The sequence below is a fragment of the Schistocerca americana genome, chromosome 1 (genome assembly GCF_021461395.2).
Source record: "Schistocerca americana isolate TAMUIC-IGC-003095 chromosome 1, iqSchAmer2.1, whole genome shotgun sequence".
NCBI classification, from domain to species: domain Eukaryota; kingdom Metazoa; phylum Arthropoda; class Insecta; order Orthoptera; family Acrididae; genus Schistocerca; species Schistocerca americana.
In genome coordinates this window covers 365,297,747-365,318,883 of record NC_060119.1, presented here as the reverse complement: position 1 = coordinate 365,318,883, position 21,137 = coordinate 365,297,747, and the positions used below count along the sequence as shown (strand labels likewise).

Sequence of the window (21,137 nt, the reverse complement as noted above, 5' to 3'; positions counted from 1 at the left end):
CTTCAGAAAGCTTACAGCCTTAAAGACAAAATAGTTGGCTTTTGCCTATGAACTACTCATGGTTTATGAGGTCTTATGCTGTTTTCATGTGAATACTGGGACTCTTCATGTTCTTCATGTTATTACTTACACATATCACAAACCTCTGGTGGATGCCATCCAACACTCGTCTTTATGGTCAACCCAAGAGAATTTCATCACATTTATCTGATCGCATAGTATGCTACGGATGTTCACCACCTCCATGAGGGAGATAGCATCAATATACATACACACACATTCATGGATTTCCTGTCGAGAGTCAGCACCATCTCCCTCATTCGTGACTTCAACAAAGTTGTGGGAGAACAGGAATGCGATTAGACAATTGTTACATTGCTTGAGGATGCATTAACTAACCTCATGTTTGATTGCAGACCAATCCCAGAAATTAACACATTATACAACTTGTGCAGAGTCACTTGCCATTGTTCCATGGCCTCATGGAACAATGGAGCTGAACAATAAAAACAACACCTGTGTGCCACAGGGGTGAATGGATGAAGACCCTCACACGGCCACTCCAGAGAGTCTGCATGGCACACAAGAATGATTTAAAAGCACTAGCAGAGATTCTAGATGGGGAGACACTGACATTGCCAGCAGAATTTGTGCTGCATGTACTCACTCCCGGCTCATCTGACCCACTGGTCAAAACACATACATGAAACTCAAGTGTACCTCCTCCATCAGCACATATGGTACAGACACTTTTCCTTCATAAAGGGCTCACTGACTATGACTGTGTAATGATTTGAGATGCTACTGTATGGCCAGTACTGCAGCCACCTTATAATGGACCATTTAATGAGCTGCAATGGCATAGCCACATGTTTGGTGTAGACTTAAATGGCAAGATAATAACAGTGTCTGTCAACAGACTAGAGCCAGCATGAATTCTTCACTTGGACAATGTGAGCCATCTCCAACAAAGTAACACCTCAGGCGATGTGCCTGCCACTAGCTCTCTGCTGGCACAAGCAGCAGATATCATCATAGATGTTACCAGAGATTTTCAGCCTGAAGAAGTAGCAATAAAACTATTTGACAATCATCTCTCTATAGAAGCAACACACATGGCATTGGATTCTATGACTACACCCATCACTACAAAATTTATCCATACTTTTCACTTGCCAAACACAGTGGACTTTGCACCAATGTCACAACTTCTCTTGGAGACAGGCTGGCTAACAGTCTTCCTGTCAACTATTGCCACCACCAGCAACATAGTTGTGACTTCAAAAACCCAATAGCTTTTTTATGTAGCTGAAATATCACATTCTCAGGCAGATGAGGAAGCACGATTAGCCTCCACCACATCACGTTACAGCCGACTGCTATGTCTTCCACCACAGCTTGCTCCCTACCTTCTTTATGCTGTCTCCAACCAACAACCACCTATGAAGTCAATTGGTCCTCTCCTACCAACAGCATCTGCAACACTCCAATCCACAAGAGATGACACATTCATGTCACGTGAAAGTGCTGACCAAGGCATGTCCTGTCACACAATCCTGCACAGCACCCACTACTACAAGAGATGGGACTGATCCACCATGGTACACAAAAACATCAGAACACTGTTGTAGAAGCAATGAAAAAAGCACACCAAATTCAGAAGAACACAAAATCCACAAGACTGGCTAAGTTTCATGGAAGCTCAAAATTTAGTGTGGGGGGTCAATGCGAGATGCTTTTAATAGTTTCCACAATGAAACATTGTCTCAAAATATGGTAGAAAACCCAAAGAGATTCTGGTCGTATGTGAAGTACACCAATGGCAAAAAACAATCAATACCGTCACTGCGCGATAGCGATGGAAATGTTACCGATGATGGTGCCACTAATGCAGAGTTACTAAATACAGACTTCCGTAATTCCTTCACAAATGGAGATCAAGTAAATATTCCAGAATTTGAAACCAGAACAGCTGTTAGCATGAGTGACATAAAAGTGGATATCTTAGGTGTTGCAAAACAACTCAAATCGCTTAAGAAAGGCAAGTCTTCTGGTCCAGATGGTATACCAATCAGGTTCCTTTCAGAGTATGCAGACACAACAGCGCCTTTCTTAGCAATGATATACAACTGCTCACTTGACGAAAGGTCTGTTCCTAAAGACTGGAAAGTAGCACAGGTCACACCAATATTTAAGAAAGGAAATAGGAGTAACCCACTGAATTACAGACTCATATCACTGACCTCAATTTGCAGTAGGATTTTGGAGCATATACTATACTCAAACATTGTGAATTACCTTGAAGAAAATGACTTATTGATACATAACCAACACGGATTCATAAAATATCGTTCTTGTGCAACACAGCTAGCTCTTTATACCCATGAAGTAATGAGTGCTGTCGACAAGGGATCTCAGATCGATTCCATATTCCTAGTTTTCCAGAAGGCTTTTGATACCATTCCTCACAATCGACTATTAATCAAATTGCATGCATATGGAGTATCATCTCAGTTGTGTGACTGGATTCATGATTTCCTCTCAGAGAGGCCACAGTTCATGGTGATAGATGGTAAATCATCGAGTAGAACAGAAGTGATATCTGGCGTTCTGCAAGGTAGTGTCATAGGCTCTCTGCTGATCCTGATATACATAAATGATCTAGGTAATAATCTGAGCAGCCCCCTTAGATTGTTTGCAGATGATGCTGTAATTTACTGTCTAGTAAACTCATCAGACGATCAATTCCAATTACAAAATGATCTAGAGAGAATTTCTGTATGGTGCGAAAAGTGGCTGTTGGCACTAAACAAAGAAAAGTGCGAAGTCATCCACATGGGTACTAAAAGAAATCCAATAAATTTTGGGTATACGATAAATCACACAAATCAAAGGACTGTTATTTCAAATAAATAGCTAGGAATTACAATTACAAGCAACTTAAATCGGAAAGACCACATAGATAATATTGCCAGGAAGGCGAAACAAAAACTGCGCTTTGTTGGCAGAACACTTAGAAGATGTGACAAATCCACTAAAGAGACAGCCTACATTACACTTGTCCGTCCTCTGCAGGAATAGTGCTGCATGGTGTGGGACCCTTACCAGGTAGGATTGACGGAGGTCATTGAAAAAGTGCAAAGAAGGGCAGCCCCTTTCATGTTATCGTGCAATAGGGGTGAGTGTGTCACTGATACGATACGAGGGTTGGAGTGGCAGTCACTGAAACAAAGACAGTTTTCTTTGTGGCAAGATCTATTTACGAAATTTCAATCACCAGCTTTCTCTTCTGAATGCTAAAATATTTTGTTGACACCCACCTACATAGGGAGAAATGATCATCATAATAAAATAAGAGAAATAAGAGCTCAAACAGAAAGATTTAGGTGTTCCTTTTTCCCATATGCGATTTGAGAGTGGAATGGTAAAGAAGTAGTATGAAAATGGTTCAATGAACCCTCTGCCAGGCACTTAAGTGTGAATTGCAGAGTAACCATGCAGATGCAGATGCAGATGTAGATGTAGATGTAACAGCACTGCCTGTTGGTTGTTGACAAACCTTCCTCCCTTCTTCTGTGTTACACGCTCTGGGGGGGGGGGGGGAGAGGGGGGGGGGACGACAGTGCCCCAAAGACTATCACTAACCAGTGATGGCAACGCAAAGTGAAGTATATGTGTGCAAAACAGTTTGGGCCAAGCGACAGTGATTGATGTTTGTGTACTATACTGTGTTAAATAAAGGGTATATTTTGAGATTCTACATTTCTGTATATCATTGGGTCATTCCTTGTTTACGCCATGGAGGAAACTACTGATGTACCTATACCTGAAGTGGAGGAAGGTGGTTTGTTGGGCTGGGGAAGATAAGATGAAACAAATGGGGAGAAGGAGTTGAGGTCCTAGACGAACGTGGGTAGGATGTCATCAGGTCACGAAGACATCGTCAATGAATTTTGACCAGGTGAAGTGCTTGGTGTCCTGAGTGATTAGGATGAATTCCTCTAGGCTCATGAATAGGTAACCACAAAATGGTGCAATGGGCATCTGCATGGCACCATCCTATACTAACCTGTTCATGGGCTATCTAGAGGAATCCTTCACAATAAGCCTTCAGCTGATTCATTGTGTTGCTGAAAAGCAATGGCTCATCTTCGTGTGTATAGCAAAATACTGCAATAGTTTACTGATTTAATGTGAAATCTGTAGTTTCTTTTGGCTGTAAGTAAAATTTTTATTTGGGATGTTATCTGTATTATACAGAAATTACTCACTAATACTATGTAATCTATCAGAAACAATCAAAAAGTTTCCATTTGATGGCTGTACGATCCTGAACTGGTATACCATCAGCCAAAATTGCCATGAGCATTGAGCCAATCATCCTACTGACACACCAGGTTGAAGATACCCATTTCGTAAAACACCATGTCCCACAGTGTGAAGAAGTGAAGCTTACCGAGCGAGGTGGCACAGTGGTTAGCACACTGGACTCGCATTCGGGAGGACGACGGTTCAATCCCGTCTCCGGCCATCCTGATTTAGGTTTTCCGTGATTTCCCTAAATCGCTTCAGGCAAATGCCGGGATGGTTCCTTTGAAAGGGCACGGCCGATTTCCTTCCCCATCCTTCCCTCACCCGAGCTTGTGCTCCGTCTCTAATGACCTCGTTGTCGACGGGACGTTAAACACTAATCTCCTCCTCCTCCTCTACCACTGCTTGCTGCACATCCTCATTCAACAGGAATCATGGACCCTTCACGGGCATTTTTTAAGGGGCTGAAAATGTGATAATAGCCTGGGGCGAGATCAGGACTATGTGACAGATGCTCAAGCGTCTCCCACTTGCCCATTATGGTTGAGGCTGGCCTTCCAGATCAACCTGCATCATGTCATACCAGCACAGAAAATGGCATACTACTCCACAACAGTAGTTTTCAACAGACATACTGCCCCATACACATTCTCCGCGTGGGTGTCTACTGCAGTTTGTCCTTCGGCAGTCAGGAAGAGATGGACAGAACGTTGGTCCTCTTTGGATGCATTTGGTAATAATGTTGCCATAGTTCATGTCGTGCATTTACTGCACACACATTTGAAAGACGCAAACACTGCACTAATTCCTTGCCTACTTGTCAGTGTTTATATATTCACAGGAGAATCACACTATGTTGCATATATGTTACAGCAATGCCCTCAAATGGAAACATTTTGATTGCCCCTAATATACTACATGACTTTGTCTCAATAACTCAACCATTTCTTCGATCTATGTCTGAAGAAACCTATGGGTTTGGAATTGGAAAAGTTGTCAGATGCTGAGATTTCCAGTACCTCAATTTTACATATTGTGTTTGTTCATTATAATATCCCACATTTGCTTCATTATTAAAGACAATCTACTCCACTCTGCAAAACTTAAGGGCAAGGCAGAAAAACTAACGTAATGTAGTAACAATTCAGTGGAAATGAATGAAAGAGTGGGAGCATGTTTCCAAAGGTCTCCCAGTCATGCACAGAAAGCTGGATGTAACATGATGTGGGGTCAGCTTTACTAGAGTGCAAGGGAAAGCTGGTCACAACATGAGGCAGCTGAAAGGATGGGAAAAGTCAGTATGTTTCAATAAGCAAGCAGTTATGGATCACTGTGGTGGTTTTTCTTCATTACATCGTGACCCAGAGACAACATTTGGATGACTTCACATGGAGCAGAATCATTGTGGAAGTGGAAGGAGGACAAAGTTTGCCGAGTATAGGCCAGGAGTTTGGTAGGGCTCACAGCATTGTTTCATGTGCATGGGGAGCATTCCAAGCCACGAACACTGCTGCCCAAAGGAGATGAGGCCACTGATCACAGTCAGCTGCCCATTCTGCAACAGGCAAGGAGAGACCTATGACAAACAGCACATGCAATTGTAGCCACATTTAACAGAACTGCAAGGCATGCAATTGCATGCTCTACAGTGACACAGTGACTGCATGGGGATGGTCTCTGCCTGATGAGCAGTATGTTGTGTTCCACAGATATCTCCACATTGATGGCGCCATTTGCAATGGTCCCAGATGCATAGGGTCCAGACCAATGAGGAGTGGGGTCGCATGCTTTTCTTTGATGAGAGCAGATTCAGTCTGAGTAGTGATGCTGGACAAACCTTCATGTGGCAAGATGTAAGAACATGTAATGCACACAGAAACATTTTCAAACAGAGTAGTTCTGGTGGTCCAGATGTTATTGTGTGGGGAGCCATGATGTTGACCGAGACTGCAATTTTATGGATGACAATGTGAGCTCGCATTGAACAGTGCAGGTGCAGGAATTGGAATGAGAGGATATACAGCAAATGGGATAGCCTCTCTGTTCCTCCTACTTCAATCCCATTGAACTCATTTGGAATCCATTGGGACGGCTTAATGCAGCATGTCCACATGCACCAACAACCGACCACCAGTTGTCAAGTATAATGGTGGAGGAATGGAATGCTCTACCACAAGAACTTTTTACCAACCTTGTGGCCAGCATGGGAGGATACTGCAGAGCCATTAGTGGTGATCATACACCCAGTTAAGAACCATGTCCCACCTTTTGCAATGTCCAGGGGACCATCATAAATCACAGTGACTTCAGTGTAATTATTGTCTTTGTATAAAAGTTTCATTGCATATTTATTTCAAATACTTTTGGTACTGTTGTGTAGCTGTTCTCCCTAGGTATGGTCCAAGTTTCAGCAAGATATGTTACTTGAAAGTGACACATAATACAAAAGTTAGTTTCATACACACATTTTGCACTTCAATGTCTGTTAAAACGTGTCTTCTGTATCCTGTTGCACTTGCATAGCATACTCAGAGAACTTTGTTCTTGTACATTAGAGCTTGCTGTTGCAAGAGGTAAAGTTTCTGCTTAGCCATTTCCCTAAGATCTTCTGACCAATGGAATGTTCTTCTAACATTTTGCTGAACTGGATAGTTTCTATGACGTATGTACCAAAAGTTCTTTCAGTCACAGATTGATGATTCAGCAATTTCCACATAGAAAGCGACCTATTGACAATGACTATGCAAACTATCACTCAGTGTAAATGACACCCACTGAAGATTGTCAAAACCACATTCTGAAGTGTCTCATGCTGTTGTAATAGACAAATGTGAATGAAATTCCAGCACAATGTAGCCTTTCTAAGTGTCCGTTGCCATATTTATTACCTGCTAACTACTGCAGTATCGTGGAAGAACATGCAACAAAACAAAACTTTTTGAGCTTCTTAGTATTGTATTGTATGGTAGTGAACTGTGGACCTAGAAACAATGGGGAGGCTTTGTCCCCACCATAGACCACAGTGGTACACAACCCCACAACAGGCTACAGCAGTCCACTCACCCCACTGCCGCCCCACACCTAACCTAGGGTTATTGTGCATATGAGTGTAACCCCAATGTTTGCATGGTAGAGTAATGATGGTGTACGCATATGTGGAGACAGTGTTCATGCAGCAATTGCCAACATAGTGTAAGCACATAGTGCTTCTTGTTCATTTGATAAATATGTTTTCAGTGTTGACTTCTGTCTTTCACTGACAACTGTGATTTCGTGTTTGATTTGCAACTCTTGATATCCACCTGACAGCACTGAACAAAATGAAAAATTTACTCTTACTTTTCAGAAATGTTTTCTTCCACTTTGATAATTGTCTTCAGCAGTAAAATTTGTACACATTTTTAAAATTACAAGTTTTTTTTTCTTTCTGTAGCTTGCTTTTCTTATTTTGCTTTTTATATTTTGCTGATATAAGTTATAGATGCTGAATGTCCTTTGTCATAAAAGTAGATTGTCTGTGTGGCGCTCTTTAAATCTGTATCTTTCTAGAATTTTTTTTCTGTTTTGTGTACAGGATGCAAAGGCATACATATTGAATTTCATTTTTTGTGACAGATTGTGTTGTATATATTGCAATATATCTCATTTTACTATATGAGTGATGAAATAATTGGGAACAACAGGCAAAGAGTTCTAACAAGGTGGTTTGAGTATTTTTTGCAGGTAGCTCCTTTTGGAAGAGCATCCACAGAAACTCTCAGAGAAACTGGGCTAGAGGACTTGCTGATGTTACAGCTGGCACTGTGTAACAGCTTAAAAGTTTGTGGAAGTCAAACATAACAACTAGTAACCTGGATATTATGCCAGTGGCAGCAGGTGAATTTTCCTACCACAGTGACAAACTGATGATTGAGAGGAACTGCACAAGACAATAGTCACGAGATGGCCCAACATTGGTTACTTGAAACATTTGCAGAGAAGGAGATCATGTACACCAATCCTAGAATATTGTTATTAACAATTCTGAGGTAGCCAATTGGGAGGGTATACTGTATGGATCAGTAAGAAGATGACTATTCAAGGAGACAGGAAAAAGGACCAAGAGTTGAGAAAGAGACTTGAAAAAGACACTGAAGTTGGCAGGAGTCTATTGAGTATGTTGGTGACAAGAGAACCAGAGATGACGTAGGTACAACGGTGAACAAATGTAACCATGAATGGTGAGCAGCCAATCAGCTCAAGAAATGGTAAGACATTACACCACTTCAAATGAATTAGATGTGTGTGATTTGTGGAAAATATTGTGAAGCTTTCTGGTTTAGGTGTAGATGTAGTAATAAGGAAGTGAATGGCAGGCTTCTATGGAAATAGCCTTCTGGTCTTTTGACTGCTGACTGTAGGTCGAGCTATCACTTAAATAAGTTTCCAGTGTTTGGAAAGTATTTGTAAGCACAGCAAAAACTAGATTAATTATATTTTCCAAATTTGACACGAAATGCATTTAAATGGAATTGATTAAATGTTACTTTGTATTTCTATTTCTGTTTGTGTGTTTCTTTCTCTGTAACTTGTTTACCACTATGGTAGCTTTAAGGCACAGTTCACACTGAGGATAGGATGTGCAATATGATAGATTCCAATAAGCATCACAGGACACGGCACTTATCAGTACAATAGTTGTGTTTCCACTGGGATAATATGATAACCATGATGCAACTTGGCACAGCACAATGCAAATCATGTTCCTGTTTCAGTTGCAGTCATGAGCTCATCTGAAGAGGATGTTATTGAGACTTATTATTACTTAAAGCTCAAAAAACTGAAAAAGGAAAGGAAGTACTGGATGCACCCATACAAGTTATAAGGGGCAGTCAAATACGAGACAGATGGAAGAAAGTGAGTAAATTGTTTATTATTTCAAAAGTAATCACCATAGCTATTAATGTTGTCAAGATTGTTTTGATTACACTGTGCAAGTTCACTGGAAAGCCCTTACACATCCTCCATACATTCCCAAACTCTTCCCAAACAATTCCCATATTTTTGGAGCCCTGAAGAAAGACATTAATGGCTGCCAATTTGCTTCGGATGTGTAAAACCAAGGTTCCATAGTTAACATTTTTTCATGAAGGCATTGACGTATTACACAGTTACTTTTGAAATCATAAACAGTTTACTTACTTTTTTCCATCTATCTCGTTTTCATTTGACCACCTCTTATGCAACTGTTAACATAATTTGTCTGCAGTTTTATCGTCAGATCTCTCAGCATGATATAGTCCATGATTTCTACAGAATGAACTTTCTGGAGCAACTACTATCAGCTACTCTGGTAAGGCAGAACACAAATTTTTGACTTACTATTTCTAGAAAAATTCATGGAGAAGAAAAATGCCCCCATGAAAAGTTTATTTTTTGTAAGACCATCTAGTATGGATCCTTATTCAGTATGGTATGTACACCAATATGGTTAAAAGTTAATTAACTCAGTACAACATTTCTACAACTGTTCAACTTCGCGAAGTCGTATGTGACTCAGCCTGAGAAACATTCAGAAGAAACGTTGCTGGATTAAAAGTGAGATCAGTCACCATCAATAGTGTAGCATTGGGGAAGGGGGGGGGGGGGGGGGGGAACTCTGCATAGAGATAGGCAATATCTGTGAAGAAATGGAAGAAGCAAAGCTTGAGTTCTCCAACCTCCTGCCTACGAGATGAAGCCTTACAATGGGCCTGCGACTGCAAAAACATGTTGTTGTCACAGTGTCATTTTGTCCAAGCAGTAACACGAAGAAACGACTACAGTTGACTCAGCATAAGAAGATCTGTGAGACTTAGCAGTGTCTGTGATAGCTTTCAGATGCAAAGCACTAATGGCTGCAGGCCGTTCAACGCTTCTTCTTTATCTGTCCATAACATACAGCTATCGCCAACATGATTTAAGTGGCAACAGTGTGCAGTATTTGGTTCACATAATAGTCGCCTATGCAGCTCATTCATACTCAACATTACTGATTTCTTTGATTGATTGATTTAAATGAAAGCTCACGATTTGTACTGACTGATGACTAAAGCAAGATGCGACAGTGGAGGAAGCAAGCAGGAAAGGGGGAGGGGGAATATGTAGTTTACTAAACCCTCCAGTCAGTACATTTGCTCTAAAACTGGACCTCATCCCAACGTATCAAATGTTCAAATAACTTTTGAGAATAAACCAGATAATGTCCTCAACAATCAGCAATATTTCGACAGGTGAGCTCCCATAATTTTCAAGGCACAAAAGATAAGACAGATTGTGCATGGCAGACGATACCAGTAATGCTTTTCAATAACGCTTCATTTTGATAAATAAATGTTGTGAGACTAGGGCCTCCCGTCAGGTAGACTGTTGACCGGGTGCAAGTCTTTCAATCTGACGCCACTTCGGTGACTTGCGCATTGATGGGGATGAAATGATGATGATTAGGACAACCCAACACCCAATCCCTGAGTGGAGAAAATCTCCAACCCAGCTGGGAATCGAACCCGGGCCCTTAGGATTGACATTTTGTTGCGCTGACCACTCAGCTACCGGGGCCGGACTTTCATTTTGATTAAACCCACTTACAAAATAAAATTTGCTAAATCTGTAGGGAAAATTACTGAAACGTAGTATTACAGGATGGGAAAGGGGAGGACACAGCTTAGGCACTGCTGCCAGGGGTGCATTGAGCATTTCGGTACGACTCTGCAAGTATGCAGTACTGACCGATACTGCAGTTAATTTAGAGAGCGAAAAGAAGAAACTGTACTGAAACAGTTGGTTATTTCACGGTATTTTTGGTACTTAGATAATAGCTGCACAGCAACTTCTTTTTCTTCAGGGTGGAAACTGGTATGCAATATTTTAGAAGTGGTGTATGTTGACAGCCAACGACCTTGCTGCAGTGCTAACACAGCTTGCCATCAGATCACCGACGTTAAGTGCTGTGGACAGGGACCACCTGAGTCTCCTGAGTGAGTGCTGTTGACAAGCGGAGTGCTTTCAGCCCTTGTGAGACAAACTGAGAAGTAGCGGCTCCGGTTGCGGAAACTGACCATGGCCATTAGAACAGTTTGCTAGCCACATGCCCCTCCATATCCGTGTCCAGTGACGCCTAACGGCTGAGGAGGACACTGCGGTCGGCTGGTAGCGTTGGGCATTATGAGGCCTGTTCGGAAGGACGGAGTAGGTTGACAAACATCACTGTCAGCAAGCTAATAAAATAAGATGGCAGTAGCTTGACGAGTATTTTGCAGAACTAAAATATGATATGCAAGTTGTTTTATTACACAGATGTCAGTTTAAGTCATTATGCCAATCTTGTCACAATGACTAAACAACCGTGTCTTTCAGAAAGACAATAAGTTGTCGGGTGTCCAATCGGGTTTATAGTTCTGTTCAGGGGCGATTCTAGAAGTTGGTCGGGGGAGGGGGGGGGGGGTACTAATGGGGGGAGGGGGTTTGGGGGAATGGAATATCGCTTAACAAAAGGAGAGCTGGAGTCCTCTACTGACAAATTAGTAAAATTTGGCGTTGCTTAAAGTAGCTTTTGGCAACTGTTTTGGAGTTCAGGGTAAAAAATGTGCATTAATAAATAATAAGACGCCCATTTTAAGTTAAATGATATTTATTGGTTTAGATAGTAAGCTATTTGCCGCTGTTATTCCTTTGTTAAAATTGTTTGAAATACATTGCAACTTATATTGCTTCAAAATTATTAAAAAAATGATTGAATCTGTTGGAGTAATATATTCACTGATTTCTGAAGTCGTTATATCCAGTGTAATATGATACTCCATTGTGTGTGTGTGTGTGGGGGGGGGGGGGGGGCTACAGCCCACCCCCTCTCTTGCCACCGCCCCTATATGATACTCCATTGTGTGTGTGTGTGTGGGGGGGGGGGGGGGGGAGGGGGCTACAGACGCCCCCCCGAAAACACCAAAAACCTCATAAATCACAACCATTGACAAGAATGTCAACTAATTTTACCCACGGAAATGTGAAAACGATTCGGTATTAATGATAAACTACCAGATATCGGCAGCTACATATTTCAATCTGACGCTCTGACCATAATTTAACATATGAACTAAAACTGGTTTTAAAACAACGTTTAGCGTAATGTTTACCTTCAACGCAGCATTCAGTATTGCTGTTCTGTTCTGGCGGCTCGGCCTGTTTACGTCGAGTTTGGGATCCTCTAAGAGAAATTCGAGGCACTCCTTCAGCTTGGTCTTCTCACTGCAGGTCTCTGGCTCAGGCCTGTTGGCCAAGGCGTGCAGCACGGTCTCCCCTCGGCTGTTGAGTGCGTTGACTTCAGTCCTGCCGTCTCTCAACAGTGTCATGACTGCACTGAAGTTCCCGGCTTCTGCGGCGATGTGCAGAGCCGTACACCCATCCCGTATCTCATTTGGCTTGTTCGGGTCAGCTCCAGCATCCAGCAGAATCTGAATACACGACTCTTCATTCACTACGTCATGTTTTAATCTGGAACAAACATGACCATCATGCACAATGGAGAACTCTCTCGCAGAATTCAAATATTTTGCAATTGGCATGTTACTGGGGTTCGGGTACACATGTATTAAAAATGACAAAATATATACATATAATATGGGTGTCAAAATATAAAATATGGACACAAAAACTACTATTTTCAAATAAACCACACTTTATTACACCAAAAACAAAGAGTTTTATGCGTCTTCACTGTCACTGGCATTATTTGTATTGTGATAGTCCACTTTTCGGTGCTTTATGTGTTCAAAAAATGGTTCAAATGGCTCTAAGCGTTATGGGACTTAACATCTGAGGTCATCAGCCCCCTAGACTTAGAACTACTTAAACCTAACTAACCTAACGACATCACACATATCCATGCCAGAGGCAAGATCCGAACCTGCGACCGTAGCAGCAGCGTGGTTCCGAACTGAAGCGCCTAGAACCACTCTTCCACAGCGCCCGGCGTGCGAAATGTGTCGTGAATACAGCTCGTAGCAAAGAAATAATAAATATACAAATCACGCATGATGCAGTAGTTTTTCACGCATCTCAGTGTTTCTAAAATAATGAGTCCAGAACTATGTACCTTACAATGAAACAATTTTGTAAGTACATTCAGTGGTATATGTAATCACAATCTGCGAAATTTGTCGTGAATACAGTTTGTAGTACAGAAATAATAAGTTGAGTTAAATGTGATGGAAATGGAAACGTCGTGTGGCTAGGGCCTCCCGTCGGGTAGATCGTTCGCCTGGTGCAGGTCTTTCGATTTGACGCCACTTCGGCGACCTGCGCGTCGATGGGGATGAAATGATGATGATTAGGACAACACAACACCCAGTCCCTGAGCGGAGAAAATTTCCGACCCAGCCGGGTTCGGATACTGTTTTACTGCATGAACAACGGAAATATAATATGCAATAAACCTTTTCCCATTCATCAAATTGCGCGGGTTGACAAGAGAGAAATGGTTTCGTGAAGGTACGAAGTTATGTGTAAAGCTTGTTTCAAGTCATTATGCGCTCTCATTCTCAAACACTGGATGAATAAAATCCGGGCGTTCGCGTGTCGTGGGCTACACATCTTTTTCATCCCCACCCTTTTTATACGCAGGTGGTTCTTATCCTCATAGCGATTATTTCTAGACAGTAAGCGATATGGGTAGCAATCCTGGCTGAAATCGTTCTGGTGGCTTGGGAGGAGATGTGGAGCATTCACACATTCATTTCTGTAATAGGTGTGGAATTGTCGACCTGACTAAGACTGAAACTGATGGAAAACGTTAAACATTGTTGATTTAATAGTTTTTGGCTGATTTAAGATTTATTTTCTGAATCATTTAAGAGCTGTCGAGCACTGCTGTAGAAACTATGTTGAAAGACACACTAAATAATTTTGTTGCTGGGTTCTTCAAGACAAGATACGATACACACAACGATATACTGGAAGATACGGGAACATATGAGGCGTGTTCAAAACGCAGTGGGTAATTTGTAATTTCGCGTGTTATTTAGTCCGATTCGCGCTGCTATTTTGTTCCTGTGTTGGTGAACATGCCTGACAAATATCTGTACAGTGTCTAGTGTTAGCCGTATCGGATTTTATTCTGTTGTCAGCTGTCAAAAAGGTTACATGCCGTCTGGTAGTATCAGCGGTTATTTATTTTGCATGAAAATCGATGAGAGAATTTGTATCAAATTTTGCTGCTGGAACGGAATAAAGTGCAGTAAACGTTTACAGATGTAAAATACTGCTTTTGTTGAATCCGCTATGAGTAAAACAATGGTTAACGAGGTGTGTTAACGTTTCGAATAAAGCTGTAAAGACGTACAGACGACGATCGCCCTGGACGACCCAGTACATTATCAGATTATCAAATCGTAGCAAAAACGGAAGAAATAATTATGAACTATCGCCGAATCACAATCAGAGTAGTCGATGAAGATGTTGGCATATCATTTGTCTCATTCCATGAAACTTTTCGGATGTTTTAGGTACGAAACGTGTGACAGCAAAATTTGTTACAAATTGTTGAATTTCTAACAAAAAGAGCAGTGATTGCAAGTTGTTCAGGAGTCGATTGATGAAAATCAATAACATAGTATGAAGGCTTTCACGACCGGGTGACATATCTTGTGGTAAACCTTCCGGGATGTAAGGTCGTGGTCCATGAAACTCTTCAGCTCCTAACGTTTCGTCCAGAGCTGCGCTGGACCTTACATCCCGGAAGGTTTACCAGAAGATAAAATCAATAACGATGCACAACTAGCGAAGCATACTGTAACAGGCGTTGAAATTTCTTTTCTCCCACTCTGCAATATGTGTAATAGCACTGACCTGCGTCTCCCTTTGATTCCTTAGCATTCAGTAGGTTAACAGGAAGGTGATCAGGTCGCGACGACCCAGGTGTACCTTTAGTAAAAGCTGTTTGTTCTTGGATAAGAAGAATGAACAGGGTTACTGTTATGGAACTATATGAAATAAGATCGTCATAACTTCTGTACGGTTTGCGTTAGAACGTTCAAACTGCACGATTGGCCGCGAGGCATGATGGGAATTAGTATGCGCAATACGGTTTGGTTTAGCGAAGAAGCCCATTTAAACTGGATGTGTTCATCGAGAGCAAAATTGGCGCATTTGGGCACTTAGAACCAGCATTTCGCGATAGAGAAGTCTCTTCACACTCAACAGGTGACTGTGTGGTGTGCAATGTCCAGTGACGGAATAATCTGGTGCGATATTCCTTGATGGCACGGTGACTACAGAACGGTACGTGAAGGTTTTGGACAACGATTTCATCTTCATTATCCAAAGCGACACTGATTTCGACAAGATGTGGTTCATTCAAGACGAATCTCGACCCCATTGAAGCAGGAGAGTGTTCGATGTCCTGGAGGATCACTTTTGGGACCGCATTCTGGCTCTGGGGTACCCAGAGGCTACGGGCATGGGCCTCGATTGGCCGCCATATTCTCCGGATCTGAACACATGGGACTTGGGAGTATAAATGTAGATGTAGACGTGTAGTGCTTACTTGCAGGCGAGCTGCAGTGGCGTGACGAGGTGTGGCGCCGGCAGCTCCATGTCGATGGAAATGTCGGCCGCCTGCAGGAGCTCCCGCAGGGCCTGCGCGTCGTTCCTCTGGAGGGCGTCCACCAGCTGCTGCCACGGCGGGTAGCAGCCGCTCAGCATGCGCCGCACGCTCGGTCTCATCTGCAATCACACCCAACAACGACACGTAAGAGAAGTTCTCTCAAGAGTACCACTGTCTATGGGTAAGCACTTTAAGTTTTTCTATGTCGACTGTCTTGTACAGGGTCGCGCACGAAATGTGTTACCAATTGTTTCTTTCACAATTTACGACGCACATTAGATATCCCGCTGGGATCTGTACAGCAGTACCAGCAGAGCTTGGAAAAACAAATGAGTTACGAAATGACGTGTAATTCACGATACTGTCGCTAGGAGACTAGTAAGCAGCAATGGCTGACAATGGAAGACTGACGACACAGCAACGACCGGCAATTGTTTTACTTTTTCATGAAACGAAAAGCCTTGTTGTGACTCAGAGGCGTTTTCGACAACAGTTTAACACACGATGGGTCCCTTGCAAGAAGACCATCCACAGGCTGTACGATAAATTTGTCCAGGAAGGAACAGTATTGGAAGCGACGCGACCTCGGCCGAAGCCTGTTTGTTCGCCGGAGAATACTGAAGCGGTACGAGCTGCTGTACAGAGAAGTCCCGGGAAATCGTGTAGAAAGGCAGCAGTGCAACTGGGAATATCCAGACGCTCCGTTCAACGCATTCTTAAAAGTGACCTCCATATGTACCCATACAAGATGGCCTGTGCACAGAAGCTCACTGAAGAACACAGGCAGCAGAGACTACTGTTTGCTCAATGGGCGGAGGATAGGGAAGAAACTCTCAACAACTCAACAACGTTTGGTTTTCAGATGAGGCGCATTGTCATTTAGACGGTGTGCTTAACAAACAAAATGTACACTTTTGGGCCACTGCAAACGCACAAGTGCTTCATGAACGACAACTTTATGCTCCGAGGATTACAGCGTGGGCAGCAATTTCCAGTCATGGACTTATTGGACCCTTTTTCTTTGAAGAAACTATGAACAGCGGGAGTTATTTGAGCATGCTTCGCAGTAGCTCCATTCCACAGCTTCTTGCTACTGCCTTGCCCTTCAACACGCACAGGTTCGTGTAAGATGGAGCAAGGCCACATACTGCAAACACTGTGTTGGAGATTTTACACGAGCATTTCGACATGCGGATCATTTCACTCAGGTTTCCAGGTCGCTTCAATGACGGACAAAATTGGCCCCCCAATAGCCCAGACCTCAATCCATGTGACTTTTTTCTTTGGGGGTACCTAAATGAAAAAATTTTCCCGAAACGTCCACGTGATTTAATGGAGCTCAGAAGACTTATTCTTCAAGCTTGCAGTGAAATTACGGAAGACATGTGCCGTAGGGTAATCACTAACTTCAGTGTTCGTTTGAAGGAAGTTAGGAAACGAAACGGTGCACATATTGAGCATGTGCTGAGTTAGAACAAATCTCCATGGACAGCTCTTCATTGTAGTATATGTTCCTTTCTGATTGTATTGACAATAAAGTTTATATTCAAAAACAACATGGTAAGACATTTCGTGCGCCACCCTGTATCTTTGCCGTCGATGGACGAAGGCATATCGGTGACAGAGACCATGGACACCGGGAGTTTAGCGGCACCGCCACAAGCGGCTGTAACTACGACACGCAAAGTGGCCGCCTGGGGAACTACGAAAATGACCATATAACCGGCTGCAGAGCAGACTGGAGTCTGCAGGCTGCTCCAGTGCGCCGTGAAGTATAAGACGTCATAGTGTTAGAAGGCGGCGCAAGACCAAGGAAGCTGATTGGAACACCAACATCGACGCCGCGCTACGAGAGGCTGAAGCCCGCTTCAGGATGACACCCCGCACAGAAATGGAAGCTGCCCGCCTCCTGTTACAGGAGGTCTACCATCGAAGACCAGAGACAGAAATCCGAGCGTCGCAGATCAGTGTGCAGTCGAATACGACGATGACGACCGGACAAACTGAGGACCACTATCAGCAACGACGTGCAACCCAGACGCATGAACCTCAGCCACGCCCAAAGTCAGTGGTATACAGAGCAGTGCGAACGACGAAAATCACCGAAGAAGACGGACTTAATAAAAGGGTGACGCTGCCACGGCGAGCACACCGACTGGTCCTGACCAACCAAACAGTGCAGACCTACGAGATTATCAGGGCCAACCGTACGCTGGTAAATCAAAAAGTAGTCGCTCGAATGGAAAGGCAGAGCGAGGACAACAACGAAGACGAAGGGGAGGCAGAAGAAACTCCGAGCACGAAGAAGAAGACCAATACTACACACTTTACTGGAAAGACCCAGAATTCATATCAAACGCCTCACCATGACAGAAGAAAAGAAAGAAAATATAAATTTTAAGAAACACAAATGTAATTTGATAATGGTAATTTAAAATATCAAAATAAATATGTAACTCCATTAGTGAAAAAAAAACGAGAAGTCTGTTCTTCGGGCAACCACCTCAAGCCGATCATTGTCAGCTATGCTGAGCCACCATCTTCATACCGCCTCTGCCGCTGAACTCAAAGTATAACATCGGTCCTCTCATTTCAAGTGTTCAAATGGTTCTGAGCACTACGGGACTTAACATCTGAGGTCATCAGTCCCCTAGACTCAGAACTACTTAAACCTAACTAACCTAAGGACATCACACACATCCATGCCTGAGGCAGGATTCGAATCTGCGACCGTAGCAGCAGCGCGGTTCCGGACTGAAGCGCCTAGAACCGCTCGGCCGCATGGGCTGGCAGACTTGCTCACGGTGATGTCAAGTGTCAGTGGTTGCACCCTGTGACAGACGCTTCACTTCAGGAACTCTAAGTGTCCGGCGATTATAGTTGTGTTAATATTGGCGTCCAGTAAATATTGTAACTGTAAAAGGGTTTATTTATCGCTGCGTGTTACAAAAATTTGGAAATTTGTGATCAGTTCCTATGGCACCAAACTGCTGAGGTCATCGGAACCTAAGCTTACACACTACTTAGTCTAACTTAAACTAACTTACTTAGTCTAACGTAAAGTAACTTAACCTAAGGACAACACACACACACACACCCATACCCGAGGGAGGACTCGAACCTCCGCGAACCGTGGCAAGGCGCCCAAGACCTCTCGGCTACCACGCGCGGCTCTGTGGGTTACAGCAGACTGCATTTGGTGGCAAACTGTCATTGGCTAACCATTATCCAAATGCATAACGACATAAAGATCAGACGTTTCCTGTAGTAAAATCTGTAGTGCCATCTTCCAGTCACGAGGACTACAGGAACCATTTTCTATCGGAGGAAGCGCACAGTCGTGCGGTGTCCGAGGTAACAGACCTACTGAGAGACACCTTCTCACTCTTCGTTGCAGTTCTTGGTTCACATCACTTCGTGAGCATCGGTGCTTTAATTGCTGCCGTTTTCGCAATACGTGTGTTGCTTTCCACCGCCTCGGAGACAACTGGTATTGTCAAGCCATTCGCGGTACTACGCTCACAGCAAACTCGTTCATGATTAAGATACTGATCTGCACCGCAAGAAATCAGCATTTCCGTGTCATCAATATTGTATTGTATTGTATTGTATTGTATGTTGACCGGGGACCCAGAAACGACGGAGAGGTTCCGTCCCCGCCGCAGCCGCAGTGGTCCACAACCCCACGACGACTATCATAGTCCACTTCACCCCTCAGCCGCCCCACACTGAACCCAGGGTTATCAACAAAACGTAATGGCCACCTAAACGAGTATGCGTAGACTCGAGGATTGCCGAGGCATGTACGTATCAGTCAGGGTAATATACATTGAAGCTCCAAAGAAACTGACAGAGGCATTCGTATTCAAATACAGGGATATGTAAACGGCCGAATACGGCCCTGCGGTCGGCAATTCCTATATAGGACATGTGTCTGGTACGGTTGTTAGATCGGTTACTGCTGCTACAATGGCAAGTTATCAAGATTTAAGTGTGTTCGAACGTGTGTTATAGTAGGTGCACGAGGGATGGGACACAGCATCTCCGAGGTAGCGATGAAGCGTAGATTTTCCCGTGTGGCCGTGTCACGAGTGTACCGTGAATATCAGGAATCCTATAAAATATCAAATCTCCGACATCGCTGTGGCCGGAAAAATGTCCTGCAAGAACGGGACCAACGACGACTGAAGAGAATCGTTCATCGTGACAGAAGTGCAACCCTTCCGTAAATTGCTGCAGATTTCAATGCCGGGTCATCAACAACTGTCAGCGTACGAATCATTCAACGAAACATCATCGATATGGGCTCGTGTACGCTTGATGACTGCACGACACAAATCTTTACGCCTCGCCTGGGTCCGTCAACACCGATCGTGGACTGTTGATGACTGGAAACTTGTTGCCTGGTCGTACGAGTCTCGTTTCAAATTGCTGCGAGCGGATAGACGTGTACAGGTATGGACACAACCTCATAAATCCATGGACCCTGCATGTCAGCAGTGGGTTGTTCAAGCTGGTGGAGACTCTATAATATTGTGGGGCGTGTGCAGTTGGAGTGATAAGGGACCCCTGATACGTGTAGATACGACTCTGACAGGTGACACACACGTAAACATCCTGTCTGATCACCTGCATCCATTCATGCCCATTGGCCAATACCACCAGGACAATGCGACACCCCACAAGTCCAGAATTGCTACAGAGGAATATTCTTCTGAGTGGTCTCGGCAGCCAGAGGCAATGGCCATGTCTGTATGAGTTGCGTTTCCATGAATGTTGTGTTGTTGTTGTTGTGGTCTTCAGTCCTCAGACTGGTTTGATGCAGCTCTCCATGCTACTCCATCCTGTGCAAGCTGCTTCATCTCCCAGTACGTACTGCAGCCTACATCCTTCTGAATTTGCTTAGTGTATTCATATCTTGGTCTCCCTCTACGATTTTTACCCTCCACGCTGCCCTCCAATACTAAATTGGTGATCCCTTGATGCCTCAGAACATGTCCTACCAACCGATCCCTTCTTCTAGTCAAGTTGTGCCACAACTCCTCTTCTCTGCAATTCTATTCCATACCTTCTCATTAGTTATGTGATCTACCCATCTAATCTTCAGCATTCTTCTGTAGCACCACATTTCAAAAGCTTCTATTCTCTTCTTGTCCAAACTATTTATCGAATGTTGTGTATATTGTCTAATTCAGAAGAAGGCCTTATG

General features: G+C 43.4%; 1 protein-coding gene across 1 annotated transcript in view; it reads right to left on the bottom strand.

Annotated features, from left to right (window-relative positions):
• The window catches only part of LOC124622822 (transient receptor potential cation channel protein painless-like), a 130,684-nt gene that overhangs the window by 9,926 nt on the left and 99,621 nt on the right, over positions 1-21,137 (bottom strand). Inside the window, exons 2-3 of the mRNA XM_047148617.1 lie at positions 15,869-16,047; positions 12,462-12,819 (exon numbers count right to left, since the gene is read on the bottom strand). Coding sequence (XP_047004573.1) covers positions 12,462-12,819; positions 15,869-16,047 — 537 coding nt within the window. The remainder of the gene's footprint in view (positions 1-12,461; positions 12,820-15,868; positions 16,048-21,137) is intronic.